Raw genomic sequence first — 20,586 nt, forward strand, 5'->3', positions numbered from 1 at the left:
ACGAATTGCTTTGGTACCTGACGATGGCAGTAGCAGGAGAGGGTGGTGATGAGAAGCTGGCAGGAGCCGATATGGGTTTGCCATGTAAGGGTGGGCGGCTCAGGTTTACGCAACTTGCTTTAGGTCACATAGTAAGTGGCAGAGTCAAGGCCTGCATCTAGATCAACGTGACATAAGGGTTGTACATAATGTGCTTCAGTTTTCTCATTTGTACAACAGAGAAACCAATGGTCCTTACCTCCCAGTATGGTCATGAGGATTAAATGAGGTAATCATGTGATAACCTAGTACACGGCCTGGATAGAGCACGGTAAGTGCCCAATAATGTTAGCCGTTATTAGTATTAACAAGCCATTCAATCACCAAAGGCAGAATTACAGTGATGACAGCAAACATGTAGCATGAACCTAAGTATGGTGACATTGGAGTTGTTTCCAGTTCCTGAGCATGTTTGGCTTTTCATTAGAAACTAACTTGAAGCTGTGGCATTTCCCCCGATACCAGCCCCCTGAGCTCACCTGTCAGCCTGTCTATCTGCCTTGGTCCCAGATGGAGTGGCTGTTCTGCCTGCCCCTCAGAACCTCTCTGTACAATCAACCAACATGAAGCATGTCTTGACATGGAGCCCAGTGATTGTGCCTGAAGAAATAATACACTATTCTGTCGAGTACCAAGGGTGAGTTTTGTTTTCTGTTTTCTCGGTGTTTGTTTTTTTTAGTTTTTCTCTTTTAGACATTAGTTGATTCCTCTCCAGGAATCACAACCTTCATTCCAGAGCTCAAGGAGGCTTTGTGAGCCCAGGGAGAGGTTATTTCCCATGATCTGCATCCTCTGTCTGCATGGGCACTGAGAGAGTTGAAGCAACAGGGAAACTGTCCCATGGATTTGACAGTGAACTCCCTGGGAACACAAACATGTATAAACACTTTTTGGTGGAGCTTCTTTCCAACAGTGAGTCAATTGTCTAATGCTGAAGAAAATTTTAAGAAGGAACAAGTTTGCCTCTGACTTGAGGTGGAGAAATCACTGGGGACTCAGATCCTTTGGGAGTGGGGGAGACCTCAGTTTTCCTGACTGTGTGCTTGCCCCTAGAAGCCAAAACAAATTGTGATCCTATAGGTCAGCTGGCCCTTCTCCAGGTGTCCAGGCCCTCGGAGCTGTCAAGGAGTGACAGGGACACAGAAGGTGCTCAATACAGTTCATTAACAATTTATACAAACTGAACAGCTACATGTGCAGACATTCTCTTAGGCTCACGGGTGCAGTCGACAAAGCTTCTGGACAGAGGGAGCTTACATTTACAGGAGGAGACAGTAAAAAGGTAAAGAAATAAGTACACGAGGTCTGCACTGTCCAGTGTGGTAGCCACTAGACACAGACAGCTATTTAAATTTAAATTAATCAAAATTAGTCAAAGTTAAATTAAATTAAAATGTCTGTTTCCCAGTCGTACGAGCCACATTTCAAGTTCTTAATAGCCACATGCGGCTAGTAGCTACCATATAGAACAACAGGGATACAGAACATTTCCACCAGCATGGAAAGTTCTACCAGGCAGCATTGCTATAGGTAAGTTCCGATAGAAATCAGCTCTAGGAGGAAGCTAAAAGGCTGATGCAACAGAGAGTTGATTCTGTGGCAGCTTTTTATCAGATGGTCGGGGAAGGTCTGTCCATCTCACATGTCCATATCACATGAGGATGTGATATTTAAGCCAATATCTGAAGGACAGGAGCAGGCAGCCAATGGGAACGCAGGGGCAGAGCATTTGAGACACAGCAAACGTGACAGCCTGTGGGAGGGAGGGCAAGGAGGCCTGTGTGGAGGGAGCATCATGTTTAGGGGTGTAGTGAGAAGGCCAGAGAGTCTTGTAGGCCATGGGAGAGAGTTTGGATTCCATTCTAGACTCTTTGGAAGCCACTAAGGAGACAAATGTCCTGCTCTGCTGAGTGATGAATGGTTTGAAGACTGGCAGGAACGGAAGCAGGAAAATCAGTCAGGAGACACACAGCAAGGCCAGGGATGACAGTGGCTGAGACTGGGGTGGTGAGCGTGCAGATGGAGAGACTGGGACAGAGTGGGGTTTGTGCTTGGGTCTCCCTTGTCTGGTGAGAAGGAGTAAGGAAGAAAGGATGGTCGGTGAGGGAGGAGAGGGGAGAAACGGGGGTATGGAACAAATGCTTGCTTTCCTGACCCATAAAGAGTCAGTGGATGCGACAGGTACTTGAAACCAGCATTGAGCCTGGGTAGAAGGGGCTGGTGTGACCCTGTCCCCTCCTCTCTTTGGCCAGAGAGTACGAGAGCCTGTACATGAGCCACATCTGGATCCCCAGCAGCTGGTGCTCGCCCACCCAAGGGCCCGAGTGTGACATCACTGATGACATCACTGCCACTGTACCGTACAGCCTCCGGGTCAGGGCCACCCTGGGCTCACTGACCTCAGCCTGGAGCACCCTGAAGCACCCCTTTAATCGAAACTCAAGTAAGGCTCTTCTCTCCTCACTCCCCCACCCCCAGCAGCCTCCCCTTCAGGAACCACGCTCACTGAGACTGTCGGGATTCTTTTCAGCATCAAATTAGTCTTGCAAAGCCAGAGTACTGTGAACATCAACAGCCCTAACTGCTCCATTTTAAAAAGCCAGCTGCTTCCCACAGGCCCTCCCTCTCGTTTTGAAAGAGACTTTGGAAGTGAGTCCTGTCTCTGGAAGGAAAACTGGTCTGGAAGTGGGGAGCTGGGGCTAGGACGGCCTCTCCCTACCGTAGCAGTGCCTCATAAATCTTACACTGCCTCCCATCTGGGGCCTCGCTAACCCCATCTTTGTTGCTGTGTGAGCATCTTCTTCGTGCAATAGGGTCTATACATGATTAGGAACAGTCCTTTGAAAATAAGTAACTTTTCTATAGCAATAGAACCTGGAAAATAATTGAGGAAGAAGTAAGGGAAGAGGGCTTCCCTGGTGGCGCAGTGGTTGAGAGTCCGCCTGCCGACACAGGGGACACGGATTCGTGCCCTGGTCCGGGAAGATCCCACATGCCGCGGAGCGGCTGGGCCCGTGAGCCATGGCCCGAGAGCTATGGCCGCTGAGCCTGCGCGTCCGGAGCCTGTGCGCCGCAATGGGAGAGGCCACAACAGTGAGAGGCCCGCGTACTGCAAAAAAAAAAAAAAAGAAGTAGGGGAAGAATCCAGATTGGTGACCAAATACGGCAGAGTGCAAATAATGGCCAGTGTGTAGAAGGGTGTGTGTGGGGAACCGCAGGAGCAGGGTCTGGATGCCGGGGGCGAGGAAGCAGCTGGTCACATGGTGAAGGGCTTTGACATAAAGCTTGATCAAGTCGGTAGAGGAGGGTCACAGTAGAGGAGAGGGTCTAGGCCAGGTCTGTCTTACAGAACAATCACTCTGGCTGTGGTGTGAAAAGTGAACTGGAGTAGGACAAGCCTTCAGGGCAGGTGAACGGTGAGGACGGGGTTGTAACACTCCAGCTGAGCCAAGGTGGGTCCTGATCCCAGAAGTGGGGAAGGGATGGGAAGAAGAGGACAAATTCTAGAGACATTGCTGAGTTAGAAAGGACAGTGCTTGGGGACCAGTTACTGGGAGACAGAGTGGGTGGGGGGTGGATAATGGCGTCCATCTTCCAGATGGGGTTAGTGGGAGTGTCACCCAAGGAAGAGAACCCAGGAGGAGCGACTGGTCTGAGGAATAAGAGCTGCTGCTGGCTTTGGGCTCTTTGAGATTGAGATTCCTATAGGATATCATGCCACGGATGTCTGATTGGCAGTTGGAAATCAGGCCCTGGGGCTCAGACAGGTCAAGGTCAGACACACAACACAAAATTAATAGCTAGTGGCTTGAGAGCAGGTGAGATGTCCAGGGACAAGACATAAGGACAAAGAGAACCCAGGATAGGCTCCTGGGAAACCTTAGGTTTAAAAAGAGGGTAGAGGGAAAGGCACTAGTAGGTGCCGGGCAGGGAGAGGGTCATGGAGGGGAGAGCGGATGAGCTGCTGCTGGGCCTGAAGGAGGCCCCTAAAATGGGTCCTTGAGAAAGTGGCTTCATGGAGCCATGGTGATGGTGGACAGGCTGCCAGCTGGAGGGTTGAATGGAGGCGGAAGGGGCAGGGCAGGTGTGGATGATAACGTGACCAGTTGGGACATGCAGGAAAGGCAAGGGAAGGGCCTGCGGTGACCTGTTTTCTTGGTGTGGCAGGTGACCCTCTGCTGGGAGTGAGGACAAAGGAAGGTTTGGGGCAGCATCTACAGTAATGGAATGAGTCAGAGGTTACTGAGGAGTATATGAGATTGGGTAGAAATTAGGACGGTTAGAAGGTGAGGGAGTCCACGCTCGAAGGGGCTGAGGAAGGTGACTTTGAAGGGGAAGTTGGCCCTCTAGAGTCAGGCAGGTGGGGATGAAATCCCAGCGCCGCCCCGTGAGTCCTCATCTGTAAGAAGGGCAACAGTTTGCCTCACTGGGTAGTTGTGGACAAGATGAAAAGTGCAAAGGCTCAGGGCGGTGCTGTCTTATCACAGCACTCAGCTATTAGTAAATATTAATATTAATTACCCACAGGGTGCCCGGAGTTGAGAGCCAGAGAGCAGAGGAAGGAGGGAAGAGCTGGGGGCAGCAGTGGGACCATTGGAATGGATACCAATAGGAATTCTGGTGCCGAATGTGGGCTCCTCTTCCCAGTCTCTTTCTCTAGGCGCTGGGAGGATACAGTGGAGGCAGTGGGATCCCATTGCAGGCCCTGGGGAAGCCTGAGGGGCGCTGGAGGGTAGTGCAGCTTTGCCTCTGCCTGCCATGCCTGGGCAGCACCCAGCACCACCTCCCTTTGGCTCCTGGAAGCATGGGCTCCAGCCAAGGTCATTGCTGGTGGCTGGCAGCTGTTGGAAAGGAAGGCACGGGGCATTTGGAGATTGAGGGAGTGCCTACAAAGCTATGGGGGCGGGTGTGTGCAGTAGCAACTTGTGCTTGAGAAGGCCAATATAAACAGGAAAAGGGCCACTGCAGGAGGAGCTGAGGAAGGGAGTCTCTGTACCTGCCCCAGAAGCTGCTCCTGTGTGGTCCCTGTGCAGATGAAGTTAGCTGCAGAGTTGGGATGGAATCGAGACTCTCAAGGGCATTACGTCTGTTCTTTGGCCTTTGAAAAAGGCCACGCTGACTTCTCCCCAGACATATGAAAAATCTTATTTTAAGCCTCTCTTGAAAAGGATCTCCTACTCTTAAAGGGAAGCCTGTTGAGAGCAGAGGTTCTTAACCTCAATTATATGAATTCATGTCACAGGGGAGCTTTAGAACCACTTATCTCCAGGGCCCAAGCCTAGAATCTGATTTAAACGATCTATGTGCATCCTGTTCATTGGGAGTTAAAAAACACCCCACAGCAGAGTCTAGAAACGTGGAAAGACATGGACTCAAATTCTGCCATTAATTGTGTGATTCTGGGAAACTCACTCAACCTCTCTGAGGCTGTTACATTATCTGTATGATAGGAACAGTATTTACCTTCTTACGCTTGCTGGATGGATTAAATGAGATAAGTTTGTAGAGTACATAGGACAGAAGTTCCTGTCCCAACTTTGTCAAAAAATTCTCTGAACTGAAATGACATGAGGTCATTTTGCCTAATTCTATTCTCAACATAGATGGAGGTCAGGGGATCCAATTCTAATCGTGTTTGACTTAAACCTGGAGGAGTCAAACATCTCTCTCCCACTGGAGGTGTTTCAGACGCAGGTCTAGTGCTGCTGTATGCTCGTATGAAGCCTCTGAACTGGGTATGTTTTGTACAGTTGGTCCCTGACTTTCCAAGTCCTCATGTTCCTTTTCCAGGCAGCTCTTCAAATGCCAGGAAATACTTTGTTCTCTGAAAACTCCCTGCAGGAACTGCCTTTCTTTTGAGTGTCCACTGACCCCAGTGCAGGAGGATGTAGCCCAGAACACACTCTGCTAAACTTGCCAAGTCAAGGCCAGCAATTGTGGTGGCCCCTCTGGTCCTGCAGCGCCTGGATCTGAGAGGCAAGTCTGGATCCATCATCAGTAACCAGGGACTAAAGACTGTCTGTGTGGGCCCTCTGTTCTTGGTCTCCTGATAGGAAAGTATCCATGGGGGCTGCTGGCCTTTCTGTTTGGGATCCAGTAATATGAAAGATGGTGCTTGTGCTTATGCTGTAAATTTCTAGAGCTGATTATTGGAATTTGTAAAACGCTCTGATTTTCCAACATCTTCCATTAAGGATATGAGATTGAAGAATCCTTGGACTGAGAATAGAGAGGCCAACCCATCCACAGGCTGCTGATTTCCTGATGTTTGAGAGTTAGCAGCAGCCGATATATATAACTGATCTATGTGAATTGTAATAAGTTGTTGTCATTTGTTTTTTTCATTTGCTCATCATTCAAAAAGTGTCTACTGAGCACCTGCTGAGTACAGAAGAGGATCAGTGTACACGCCTCTGCACACTGCGAAGCCATATCCAAACCCCTCCCCTCCCATGAGCCTGACATGTTTCTACTGCTGGCTTGGTCATGGTCTCCCTGGAAAAAACTCAGTCCTGTCTGGGGCTGGCTTTGATTCTCTCCTTGTCTTGCCAACAGCCATCCTCACCCCACCTGGGATGGAGATCACCAAGGATGGCTTCCACTTGGTTATTAAGCTGGAAGACCTGGGGCCACAGTTTGAGTTCTTCGTGGCCTACTGGAAGAGAGAGCCTGGTGCCAAGGTGAGACTCCCACCCTTGGCCTTTGAGTTAGACTTTGGAGAAGCAGTCACAGACCTCTGAGAGCTGGATGAGGAAAGCCAGTCCCTGCAGTGCTTGCTGTCTGGGGTGGCCTGAGGATGAGCGGGCCTGGGTGAACTGGGGGAAAGGAGAGATGGGCGTAGGTTGACAATCCCGGCAGCCTCTTCCTCAAAGGACTGCCTTGGTCCAACCCAGACCATGGCTGGGAGCTGTCTCAGGCCACGTTTGCTAAAGTATGAGGGCTGCCTCCTTGCCCTAAACTCTGCCATAGTTGGATCCATGATACCTTTTCAATGCATTTCTTCTCCCTCATCAGCATGTCTTCTCAGCCATTCTCCCTGCTGTTTACAGGCGGCAGACCAGGGTGTTCCAGATCAACTGGATGATTTCAAAAGCATATGAGGCTGGCACAAGGCTCTTGAGGGTGTGTATCTGGGCAGGGTGCAGAAGTCGGGGCAGAGAGTCAGGAGCTGGCTGATAAACAACCCTAATTCTGAGCCAGTGGGCCACCCGGAATGCCTAGATGGGGCGCTGCCCTACCCTGTGGGATGGGTGCTGCGGGCTAGGCTGGGTGGGACGTCAGCTCTCCCAGAGGGAGTGGCCAAGCATCCTGCAGCCACAGCAGCAGAAAGGATGGAGCTTGGGCAGACCTGTGGAGGCCCTGTCCAAGCTGAAATGGTGACAAGGCCCACTCGACTCAGCACAAGGAAAAACAGGCTCTGTCACAGGGATTAATATGGCGCTATAAGGGGCTCTCATAGACTCCATGATCAGAGCAGGCCCAGAGCCAGGCTGCAGCACAGCCTCACTTGCCCAGGGGCCCCCGTCTGTGGAGTCCCTGATTCCCTCCAGCGGGTCCTCTCTATTGCACTCTTTCCGTGGCCCTCTCCCCAGCTTGCTCGCAGGCCCTGATCCCTCACCACTCCTTCCTGCACATGCCTATGGCTGTGCCTTACGAGGCCCGGCTCCTCCTCGCCATGTCCTCTCCCCTTGGTCCCTGCTTCTAGCTGCAGGTATCAGTTCCCCAAGATCAGTTCCTAGCAGAGGAAATCTGACTGGTACTGCTTGTCTTATCAGGCCAAGCTTAGGGGTCACCGGTTGCTGGCTGGCCTCTGATAGACCCTTTTCAGGCCAAGGGTACCCCTGACCTAATGCCAGTGTCTGAGGGACAGGTCATGTGCCCTACCACCCACTCAACGGGGACCGTGGGCTGGGTAGCTTCCCCTGGAAGGTGGTATGTGTAGGTGGAACAGGAAACAGCCATGGTTTCCAGCATATATTCCTGCTGGGTCAGGGCCCAGTGGTAGGAGGTGGCATTGCCAGGCGGAGGGAGTCGTGTGGGGGACTGATCAGGGCCTGGGCTGGCCGGGAGCACGCAGATCCCTAGGATTCTTCGGGAGGTGCAGAGCAGGTGCTGGGAGAGGAGCGCGTGCCCTGAGCCACCTGGGCCTGGCCCAGACAAGCCTCCACAGGTTCAGATGCGGAGCACAGCCCTCGGGGTGAGTGGGGGTGGAGGGGTGTGCAGATGGATGGACAGACAGTGGATGGATGCAAGTGTGAGGAGGCACTGCCCACAGGCTCCAGTGTTCCTGTGCACTGATCCCCCCTGGCAGCAGTGGCCCGGCCAAGCCCCCAGTCAGATTTCTGACCTTCAGGTCTCTGTCCAAATATTACCCTATCAGAGAGGTCTTCCCTAATCACTAGTCTGGTGCCTCCTCATCACTCTCTACCTCTTTGTCCTGCTTCATTTTTCTTCACAACCCTCATTACCACCTGATGTGTGTTATATATGGTCTGTCTTACCCCACATAAGCTCCACGAGAGCAGGAACTTCGTTTTGTTTAATGCTGTGTCCCTGTTTTGTTCAGTGCTTACACCAGTGCTTGGCACACAGTAGGTGCTAAATAAATAAATATTTAAGAATGAATGAATGAGTAAATGAATGAATGAGAGGAACATTCTGTATGCATCCTGGAAAGGAAATATTTATAGCTTCCCTTCCCTCTTTCTCCCTCTTTTGTGTCCTGCTTCCCCCAGAGTGTAACTGTTTTCTGTTTTCCTAAAGGAACACGTCAAGATGGTGAGGCACGGGGGCATTCCGGTGCACCTGGAAACCATGGAGCCAGGGGCTGCACACTGCGTGAAGGTCCGGACATTCGTGAAGGCCATCGGGAGGCACAGTGCCTTCAGCCAGACAGAATGTGTCAAGGTGCAAGGTAAGGCCGCCTGTCTGCCCCTCCTGGGGGATGCTCGTTGCTTGCTGCTTCCTCTGGTTCTGAGTATCCCCTCGGTTTCCCCGACCTGCTCCCCCAGGCTGGGTAGATCCTGTGGTGAAATTGTTCTGCGTTCTAATCCCCCCCGAGGAGTCCACCCTGGGGCTGGGCAGGGGTCACTTGGCAGCTGTCTAGAACACTTTTCCCTGAAAGCTCCCGAGGCCTGAGGCCAGACGTTGCAAGGCTGGTTGACCCGGTGGCAGCTGCCTGTGTATCAGAGGGGGGTGCAGGTGAGGTAGCCGGGGTCTGAGCATCGGACCTCGTGTGGACGTAGCCCACCGTGTAGCACTGCCGCACTCAGCTGGGAGGGGCCTTATGGAAAGTCTGTAGAATCCTCTTGTTTGACTTAATTTTTTCCCTTGAATTTTTTATGGTTTAAAAGCCTGCAGTGAAAAGAAATAAAACAAAACCCCATATCCCATGATTCTGCCACACAAACACCACGAGTGACATTTGTGTATAACTTTTTAGTTTTTAAAAAATTATCGGGCTTCCCTGGTGGTGCAGTGGTTGAGAGTCCACCTGCCGATGCAGGGGACATGGGTTCGTGCCCTGGTCCGGGAGGATCCCACATGCCGCGGAGCGGCTGGGCCCGAGAGCCATGGCCGCTGAGCCTGCGCATCCGGAGCCTGTGCTCTGCAACGGGAGAGGCCACAACAGTGAGAGGCCCGCGTACCGCAAAAAAAAAAAAAAAAAAAAAAAAAAATTATCATTTTGAGGGCTTCCCTGGTGGCACAGTGGTTGAGAATCTGCCTGCCAATGCAGGGGACACGGGTTCGAGCCCTGGTCTGGGAAGATCCCACATGCCGCGGAGCAACTGGGCCCGTGAGCCACAACTACTGAGCCTGTGCATCTGGAGCTTGTGCTCCGCAACAAGAGAGGCCACAACAGTGAGAGGCCCGCGCACAGTGATGAAGAGTGGCCCCCGCTTGCCGCAACTACAGAAAGCCCTCGCACAGAAACTTAGACCCAACACAGCCAAAAAAACAAAAAAAAAAATTATCATTTTGAATATTTGGTACATTTATATAGTTCAAAAAATATAAGGTACGTGTGGAACCGCCTTCCTCCTCCTCTTCCTCATCCATGTAATTCCCACCCCTCCCCCAGAGGTATTAGCTTTTTGTATATCCTTCTAAAGACTTCTCAATACACTTACAAGTAAATGGGATATACTTTTATATATTTCCCTTCCTTTTAGCACAGACGTTAGCACACTCCATGCACTGTTCTGGATCTTGTCTTTTTCACTTGACATATCTTGTAGATTTTTCCATATCTAAAAAGAACTTTTTCATCCTTCTTTGTAGCTACATAGTATTCCACTGTATGTGTATATAACTAATTTAACTAGCTCCCTATTGATGGGTATTTAGTTTTTTTCTCCCAATATTTTGCTATTACAGCCAATGCTTTCATTAATTACCTTGGGCATAGATCATTTGCTGGTATATTTGAAGGATAAATTCCTGGAAGTAGAGTTGCTGGGTCAAAGGCATACACACTTGAATTTTGGCTGCTGTTTCCAAATTGCCCTCTAAAGGGCTGTTAGCCTTTGTGTAGACACGTGTTGTTGTTGAATTATATATACACTTTGACTCTGCTTTTTCACAAATATCACATCCATAACATTTTCCATGTAGATTTTCTGATTACCATTTTATACTACTTTTGGGGGTCTTTATTTATTTTTTAATTGAAGTATAGTTGCTTTACAATGTTGTGTTAGTTTCAGGTGTTCAGCAAAGCGATTCAGTTATACATATATATGTATATAAATCTATTCTTTTTCAGATTCTTTTCCATTATAGGTTATTACAAGATACTGAGTATAGTTCCCTGTGCTATACAGTAGGTCCTTGTTGGTTATCTGTTTTATATATAGTAGTGTGTATATGTTAATCCCAAGCTCCTAATTTATCCCTCCCACAGACCCTCATTTTATACGACTTTTTTCTTTTTTTTTTTTTTCGGTACGTGGGCTTCTCACTGTTGTGGCCTCTCCCATTGCGGAGCACAGGCTCCGGACGCGCAGGCTCAGCGGCCATGGCTCACGGGCCCAGACACTCCGCGGCATGTGGGATCCTCCCAGACCGGGGCAGGAACCCGTGTCCCCTGCATCGGCAGGCGGACTCCCAACCACTGCGCCACCAGGGAAGCCCTATACTACTTTTTAAAACCATGTAAGTCAAGCTTGTTAAAAAATTCGAACAACACAGAAGTATATAAAGTAAGAAGTACACGTTCTCCATTCTCCCCACACCACTCAGGAGGTTTCCTTTGACAAGTCTGGCATTTAATCCTCCAGTCATCGTGTGATGCCAGTACTCAGAGGCACAACTGGGACTTTACTGTGCTTACTGCTTTGTACCTCGCTCACCTTCAGTGGGTATTGCTATTGTGAACACCTGTTCATGTCAGTGCCTATAGATCTACCTCATTGTTTAAGAACATGCATAACAAGCCAATATATGGTTGTGCCAAAGTATACGTAACCATCCCCCATAAATAGGTATATTCTGTGCTTTCCAGCCTTTTGCCACTGCAACCCGTGATGCAGCGAACAAGTTTGTATATATCCTAATTCTCATTTTAATAGCTGAACTCCTGACCTGCCATGATGATATCCCATGATGTATTAAATCATCCTCCATTTGGGGTACTTAGATCATTGCCATCTGCTTTTTTTTTTTTGTGGTACGCGGGTCTCCCACCATTGTGGCCTCTCCCGTTGCAGAGCACAGACTCCGGACGCGCAGGCCCAGCAGCCATGGCCCACGGGCCTAGCCGCTCCGCGGCATGTGGGATCCTCCCAGACTGGGGCACGAACCCACGTCCCCTGCATCAGCAGGTGGACTCCCAGCCACTGCGCCACCAGGGAAGCCCCTGCCATCTGCTTTTGAAGATGATGTTCATTCACTGATTCATTCATTCAGTGAATAATTATTGAGCACTGACTATGTGCCACCTGCTGGCCCCGTCACTGGGATACAGCAGGGAAGTCCCTGCCCTCACCAAGCTTACCTTCTAGATGGGGAGACAGGCTACAAGGCAGTAAACAAATGAGATGGTTTCCCTTGGTGGTACGTGCTATGAGAAAGCACACCAGAGCGTGCTGGGGTGGCGGAAGGTGCAGGGGTGCTGCTTTGGGCAGAGAGGGGGGCGGGTTATGCGAGGCTGTTGCTCTAATAAAGATGTTGCTGTGAACTGCTTTCTGCATATGTTTCCTTCCTTGGAATTATTCTTTGGAATCCACTCACAGGAGTGGATGAAAGAGTATGAACATCTGTGTATCTCTTGATGTGTACTGCCAACATATTTTCCAAAATCATTGATACAAACTGTGGGGACCCCAGCCATCTGGAAGAGCCCACCAGCTTCTCTGCAGCTGCGTCAGCTGTGGCACCCTTCATATCCTGGGTGAGCAGTCCAGCCCAGAGGGGCTAAACGAATAGGACAGTGAGATGGGAAAGTAACCCATCCCCCTTTCCGCATCTCCAGACATTCAGACTTGGCACTTTCTGATACATCACTTAGTAGAATTTGGAGCCAGCCCTACCTGCGTGACCTGGGGTAAGTCACTTAACCCTCGCAGGGGCTTGATATATGAGTTATTATGTGACTGTGTTCTGAATTCAGCATTTTCCTCCATCATACGAATCAATGCCAAGAGTAAATTGTGAAATACTCTTTGTTTTCAGTTACTGCCCAGCTCCCTTCTGGGCTATTCTCTTTTGGTGCCTCCCCCTCATCCTGCCCGGGGCCTGGCCCTCTGCCTTCTTCCTGGCAGTGGCTCAGAGGTACGTGCAAACACATCTAGTGGCTTAACAGATGATGCTCCTCCCTTTCCCTTCCCAAGAAAAAGATCGTAATCTTCCTTGGCTTTCTGGAAACCAATCTGGATTCTAGAAAATTGGTTTTAATGGTGGTCATTTTGGTCACTAGGGCACACATCAGATGTCAGGGTGTTGGCATCTGCTCTCTTGGCCAGTGTGCAGAGCCAGATTCAGGAAAGTGAGAGAGGCCCAGGATTGTCTCCTAAGCCGGTTCCTGTCTTTCCGTTTCCAGGAGAGACCCTGCCGCTGGCACTGGCTCTGCTCTCGTTTGTGGGCTTCATGCTGATCCTCGTGGTTGTACCGCTCTCCATCTGGAAAATGGGCCGGCTGCTCCAGCACTCCTGTTGCCCCGTGGTGATGCTCCCCGACACCTTGGTAACTGTTCTTTTTCCTCTCAGCATGACGCTGACCCGATGTAGTCTGGGCCTCAGTGGGGCAGGGACACACGTTTCGTGGGTTTGCAAGCATTTGCACAAAGAGGGGAGAAGAGTACTTTCAGGACTTCCCTCCTAGTCAGAGGGGCCGGGAGACCTCCCTTCACCGGGGGAGGGGTGGCCTTCCCCAGGCTCCCATCAGGCAGAGGCTCCTTGCCCCCAGGTCCTGGCACGGCCAAGGCAGCAGGTGTGTAGCCCAGCCCAGGATGCTCTGCATTCCAGGCGTCATGCATAGTCTTACCCTGAGGACTGGCCTACCGAGCCTTCTTACCTCCCTCCCATCATTGTAACAGCAGCTGCATCCAGAAATATGTTCCAACACAACATAGTCAGTTCATACGCCAAGAGCCTCATGGGTCCTCAGGGTGAAGCGCACGTGTGTGAAAGTAGGGCATGTGGAGTCTGCTTTGCCTTTGGCTGGGGGCAGGGGGACTACCTGGACCTGTGACTACCCAAGGTGAGGGATCCCAACTCCTTACAAGCCAGGGTTCTTATCTTACTCCTGAGGTCGCTGGGCCATAGATCTGAGTGTCTCCAGTGGGGACAGGCCCTGTGTGCTGTGCCAGGGTCGGGGAAAAGCAAAAGCAGGCCTCCAGAGCTCCCCACACGTTGCATCTGTCTGCTTCCTGTGCACCCTAGCCCCCCACCTCCGCCCCAGACCTCAAGCCACCGAGCAGTGCAACAGAACACAACAAAATAATAACAAACAAAAGCAAACCCATCCCTGTCACCTCAGGGATATCTCACCCTTCTGTCCTGGGAGGATGGGGTTAGCAGTCAGCTTCTCAGAAGCAACTAGAGCCAGAACTGCCTGCAAGCTATACATTCCTGTAGTTCCTTATCAGCCAGGAGTCACCCTGGAAGGAGCCCCTCTTGTGACATCACAGGGCCCTGAGAGCACAAGCCATGCTCCCCCATCACAGGAGGACTAACCCTCCCTACAGTCCAGTCCTCAGGACACCCCACACGCCCCACCATATGATCCTAGTGTCAGCTCTCTTTCTTTCCAGGAGTTTAGGGAGTCATGACTCCAGGGGACACTGGCCCAGAATTAAGCACCAGGCACCGTTCTAGGCTTTACGGATATTTGCTCATTTCATTTGCCTCTTTTCATAATGCTTACCAACTGGTGTTCTTTACATCGGTTCCCCCTCCAGCACCTCCGGATGACTAAAGGGTTTACTGCTAAACATAAAGGCAGTGGGATGTGTCAAACACAGGGGACAGGGCTGGCCTGCATCCCCTCCAGCAAGAACTTGAGGGGCTCAGAGTGCCCTGAAGCACAAAAGGATGTGTATTCTGCTGTTGTTGGGTGGTGTTTTATAAATATCAGTTGGGCCAAAATGTTTAATACTGTTCAGATCATCTTTGTCCTCACTGATTTTGTTGGTATAGTTCTATTAGTTATTGAGAGAGAGACAACAAAATCTCTAACTATGAGTGTAGATGTGTCTGTTTCTCCTTTCATGTCAATTTTTCCTTCATGTGTTTTGAACTTTGTTTTAGGTGCATACATATTTATGATTGATAGGTCTTCCTGAATAATTGAGTCTTTTATCATCATGAAATGCCCCTCTTTATCTCTGGCAGTATTCTTATCCTGATATCAATATAGCCCTTTTTGGTTTACTGTTTGTAGGGTGTATCTTCTTCCATATATATATATATATATATATATATATATATATATATATATATATTTTTTTTTTTTTTTTTGCGGTACTCGGGCGTCTCACCATTGCGGCCTCTCCCGTTGCGGAGTACAGGCTCTGGACACGCAGGCTCAGCGGCTATGGCTCACGGGCCCAGCCGCTCCACAGCATGTGGGATCCTCCCAGACCGGGGCATGAACCCGTGTCCCCTGCATCGGCAGGCGGACTCTCAACCACTGCGCCACCAGGGAAGCCCTTCTTCCATATTTTTATCTTAAACTTATGCGTGTTCTCAAATTTAAATAGTGTCTCTTGAAGCAGCACAGAGGTTTTTTGTTTTGTTTTGTTTTGTTTTTTAAGTGAATCTGTTCCAACAATCTCTGCCATTTAATTGGAATGTTTAATCCATTACCACTTAACTCTAGTCCTCTCACTTCCTAACTTTTCTGTTTGCACCCATATCTGTTTTCTGGTTCTTCTGTTCATGGCACCAAGAGAGACCTGCCCTCAGTTCCTCAGGGAACTGTAAAAAATGGGAAACTCACCCAGAGACATTCCTTTCTTCCAAGTGTCAACTTTTGGTTGCTCTCCTGTGACTTAAGGAAGTTGGTTTCATATTTTGATCCGTTTTTGAAGTTGCTATCTGCAGGAGGATTGGTCTGATTGGTGCTCCTCTGCCGTTAGTAGAAGTGGAGCCCTGCAGTAAAGGAAGAACCCCTGAATGAACCCAAAACAATGATGATGGGAGGGGAGCATTCCTGGCTCAGCAGGTCACTAGCTCTTCTTTTCCACACATGTGAAAAGCTCAGCCTCCTCGGCTGGACTCCACAGAGTAGTCACCCTTTACGGCTTTCCTCTCAACTCTGTTCCCATGCTTACCCTCTACTCACGAGCTCTTCCATTCCTAATACCCTCCTTCAATTTCCCTCTTCTGGTCCTACATTCAATGACCTAGCCGAGTTCCCTCACAGGACCCAGTGCGTTGTTAGGGAGTCACAGAGTAAAGGGCCAGGGAAAGAACAATGTAAAGGGTCCGTTCCCTATAGAATTTCAGGGGCACGAGGAAAGCCCTCCAATGGCAAGAGCTCCTAGGAATCCTAATGCATGATGAGTCATACCCTAAAAATAGCTTTTGGAGAAAACCAAGCAACTGAGATGAGACCACAGACAAGGAAATTCTTTTTTTTTTTTTTTTAAGTATTATCTGGATTCCCTACTAAGTTCTTTTTTAAAAAATATTATTTATTTATTTATTCATTTATTTAGGCTGCACTGGGTCTTAGTTGTGGCATGCAGGATCTTCGTTGCAGCATGTGGGCTTCTTAGTTGTGGCATGAGACTCTTAGCTGCGGCACGCATGCAAGATCTAGTTCCCTGATCAGGGATCAAACCTGGGCCCCCTGCATTGGGAGTACAGAGTCTTACCCACTGGACCACCAGGGAAGTCCCGAGACAAGGAGATTCTATGAGAGAATGACCACTTTTGTCCATGGAAGATAAATGCCATGACCCTTGACCACCTTTTGCTTCTCTGTTCCCCTTACCATCCTTCCTACTTTGTTCTAGTGTCTGTTCCTACATGCATTCTTTTCCATAAGGCTTTTAATTTCTGTTTCTCCCCAGATTTTAACATGGACAGTTTCTCTGAGTGTATGCATTTCCCACAGTGCTGTGTGAGAAATAGATAGCTAGTGTCCATCAAATCCTAAATAAGTTCTGGAGCTGCACATCACCACCACCATCTTCCCCCTCTCAACCTTTACTTTAGTACAGCCTAATTGCACTTCAGCATTTGCACTGGTCATAGATAATCCTCCAAACTATTAAAAAGCAACTTCCAGCCAACCTTGCAAAGTCCATGCATCTTTCCAATTAAACCATGGAAAATTACCAAGTGGAAATCCTCAACAAGGCTTCAAAAAGTCCTATTGAGTTTGTAAATGTTTAATTTGTCTGTTTGGATTAAACATTGCATGTCTTCATCTATAATTTTACAGTTGGTGATGGTTGCACTCTGAAATATACCATTAAGAATGTCTTTCCATTCAAGTTTTTATCACCAAGTAACAGTCTACGGCAAAAATATATATGCAAGGAAAATTATATTAAGACTGCTCGTTGTGTGTTCCCTATTTTAAAATATAATGTATTTTCCTTGTCTTTTATCCATAATTGCTTCACGGGGATGGAGGCTTTGGTGCTAAAGGTTCTTTGTTTCCTTTCTGTGACTCACTTTATTCTTTCTCTTATTGCTGTCACATTCCACTGTAATGTGGGTAGCAAACATCAAGATGGCCTCAAGTTAGTCATCTCTAAATTGAGACGTGCTCCAATGGACCATCTCAAGTCTGACTCTGTGTGCCTCATAGAAAGTGAAGTTTGTGAGCCCAGATGCTTCTGGGGCCCAGACAGATTAAAAAAAAAAAAGTGTACAGTGCAATAAATGTGATTTAATAGGGAGAGATAGATATGAGGACCGTGGCAAACATGGCCCAGCTAAAGAAAGCAGCTTCTTCTCAGTTCATGCAGGTTGCTGCCAAGACGGGATGTGAGCCAGTGCTTCCTAAATTTGAAATGAGAATTCAGAAATCCAGACTTTATAATAAATCTGATTTTCAAATGTTAAGAACAAATTCAAATTAAAAAATATATATATCAGCTGAACCTTGCTTGGAAGTTTGTTCTAAACTATGGGACAACAGTTTTGTACCTTCTGAAATTCTGAGATTAAGCTGTTTCAATTTAATGTTCTAGAAGGACGCCATCCAGTATGGTAGCCACTAACCATATGTGATGATTAAGCACTTGAAATGTGACTAGTCCAAATTGAGATGTGCTGTAACTATGAAATACATGACAGATTTTGAAGACAGTACAAGAAGAGTATAAAATAGTTTATTAATATTTTTATGTGGATTACGTGTTGAAATAATATTTATTTTTAAAATAATATATATTATTAAAATTAACTTTACCTATTTCTTTTTACTTTATAAAATGTGCTACTGGAGAATTTTTAATGGCATATGTAGCTCACATTACATTTCCATTGCAAGGCACTCCTCTAGAGTTTAAAAAGCAATCAGGTATAAGCACTGCAGATGTAGATAGCCAGCGTCCTGAGAATCTGCCCAGACCAGCCTCAGGGAATTGGTGGTGGGCTCCACACTGACATCCCATTCATTGAGCCTTGCTTTCCCATTATTTGCCTGTGGACACCAGGAGTGAGCCCTGTAGCCACCTCTTTACAAACAAGATCAAGGGCAACCGACTAGATGAAGCTAATGTCTCTGGGGATGGGGGTGGAGGAAACCATTGTGCCCACCTGTCTGTGCCCACATGCCACTCTTTAAAGTGATGACAGGGAGGGACTTCCCTGGCAGACCAGTGGTTAAGACTCTGCGCTTCCACTACAGAGGACATGGGTTTGATCCCTGGTTGGGGAACTAAGGTCCCACATGCCCTATGGTGCAGCTAAAAAGAAAGAAAGAAAGAAAAAGAAACAGAAAAAGGAAAAAAAAAAGTGATGATGGGAAGGGCTGTGGGAGAAGCTGTGCAAGACCCAAGTGAGTTTGTTGGAGGTGAGTGGGCTAGCGGCGACACTGGGGAAAGTCGCCCTGAAAGGTTGATACCTGCATTTTTACAACCAGTTATGATGATGTATTGGGGTTGCTGGGAGAAGATAGCAGGAATGTGAAGTACGAGTAGGGAGGGACCCCTGTTTATGGAGCACCATCCCTGGACCAGACACCCTGCTAGTGCTCTACGTGGGGCACCTCAGACCACGTCACTCTCTTCAGAGCTCTCTGGTGGAAGAAGGTTAGATTGTTTGGACCAGAACTACATTCTGGGCTTCTGTGGGGCAGGGTCCCCTAGGGAGGAGTGCCGAGGAGGCAGGACCCCAAGACATCTGCTGGTTGGGGACCTGGGAGGCGACCTCAGTGAAGGTGGGAAGCCCTTGCTCTAAGGGTTAGAATTGTCTTTGGGCTTTTCTGCTGCTGGAAAGTTAATGAATCAGATAGTCGAGGTTTTTGGTGATATTCTCCACGATTACTATTACTATGACTATTCACCTACTGAATATGAATGAAAATTGTTTTGCAGATAATAACTAATTCACCCCAGAAGCTAATCAGCTGCAGAAGGGAAGAGGTGGAAGCCTGTGTGGCGGCTGGGCTGTCTTCTGAGGAGCTCCTCAGGGTCTGGATCTAGCAGGTGAAGTCTAGAAACCTGGTCTGCAGGACACGGGAGGGCGAGGAGAAGGGCTGTGCTTTGGCTTTCCTCCAAGAACAAAGGACAAGAGAAGAAGAGCCTGCTGTGTCTGTGTTAGAAGCAACTGTCAGAGGTAGAGTGGTGTGGCCGACGGAGCACTGAGAGGGGGTCAGGGGATGCGACCTCCAGCACTGGATCTCTCTGCTGTCCTCTAGGGGGATGACCCTGTGGAAAGTGCTTCGTCTCTCAGTTTTCTCAACTATACAATGAGGGGATTAAGTACCCAACCATTAAATCATGTGTATTGTATATATATCCATATCATCTCTCCACCTCTTGCAGAGCTGTAGGGAAATTGGCAACACTGTGCATTGGGATTGGTTCTGCTTTTCTGAAGAGCAGTAGATACACGTGTAACAAGGATAATCCCAGGCTCTATGCACCTGTTGGCTTGGAGATCCTGCTTTGCTAGAGGAACCTTGAAGAGGAAAGGAAGGGTGGGTGCAACGGTGTTGACTTCACTTCGAGCCAAATGCCTGCGCAGAGGTGACTGAATGGCTCAGCCAGCTCTCCAAACCATGACCCGGAGGGAGGCCACAGCCCCCTGGAAATGGGCCGCACACAGATGCTGCAGACACGTGAAATGCTGTACAGGGTAATGGTGTGTGCACACTGAGGACAGCAGCTAAAATGCACGTGCATGAGGAGGTGAGACTGCAGAGGATGTCGATCAGAAGTGCGATGCTTGCTGTGTTCCTTTTTCCTGTAGAGTTGTTACAGTACTGGATGGAAAACAAAAAGGTGTCACCTTGGGTAATCATTGTGGTTTCTTCCAAAATAGTGGTCTTTAGGGTTCCAGTTACATCATCAACCTTGAGTGCAGGCCACCTGAAGACCACCTTTAGTCAGGAGATGTGGGAGTAGCCCCAGGTAGGGGATGGGGCAGGGAACCAGCTAGGGGCAGCGTCTGGCTGCATGGGAAACGTGACTGAAGCAGCTAGCCAAAGCCTCATCCGGCCAGGATGCTCCTGCGTCTTCCTGGAGGCCTCATGATACAGGAAATCCCGTGGGGACCTCTTTTCCTTAAGACAGCTCCTCGGGTGTCCTTAACTCTCCTAGCATGTTCACCTGGGGCACGTGACTGAAGCCTCTTCCCGACCCTCTCCGCCACCAGGTGAGGAAGAGTCAGGGTCTGAGAAGGGATGGAGGGGGAAGTTTCTTGAAGGCTGAAATGATTGCTGGGCAAGGCCTGTGCCTCCCTTTTAGACCCCAACCCTCCCAGTTCTGGAGCCTCTGAATTGGTTTGTCTCCACCCCCACTTCCTGGGCCCCTTCCAGCCAGCCCAGAGGTGGAGACAGTCTAACTGCTTCACCCAGGTGTTTCCCCTACAAGATAGAGGCTCACAGCCCTCTCTTCATCTGGTGGGGTTTCGAGGAGCCAGA

The 20,586-nt window shown here is 49.0% G+C and overlaps 1 protein-coding gene across 1 annotated transcript in view; it reads left to right on the forward strand.

Moving 5' to 3' along the window:
• The window catches only part of IL20RB (interleukin 20 receptor subunit beta), a 31,110-nt gene extending 11,815 nt beyond the window's left edge, over positions 1 to 19,295 (forward strand). The window contains exons 2-7 of the mRNA XM_082625761.1: positions 550 to 676; positions 2,292 to 2,482; positions 6,595 to 6,719; positions 8,803 to 8,953; positions 13,079 to 13,221; positions 19,037 to 19,295. Of these exons, the coding sequence (XP_082481887.1) occupies positions 550 to 676; positions 2,292 to 2,482; positions 6,595 to 6,719; positions 8,803 to 8,953; positions 13,079 to 13,221; positions 19,037 to 19,144 (845 nt within the window). The 3' untranslated portion in view covers positions 19,145 to 19,295. The remainder of the gene's footprint in view (positions 1 to 549; positions 677 to 2,291; positions 2,483 to 6,594; positions 6,720 to 8,802; positions 8,954 to 13,078; positions 13,222 to 19,036) is intronic.
• Positions 19,296 to 20,586: the final 1,291 nt, after the last annotated feature.

The sequence above is a fragment of the Mesoplodon mirus genome (genome assembly GCF_964341445.2).
Source record: "Mesoplodon mirus genome assembly, chromosome: 6".
NCBI lineage: Eukaryota > Metazoa > Chordata > Mammalia > Artiodactyla > Ziphiidae > Mesoplodon > Mesoplodon mirus.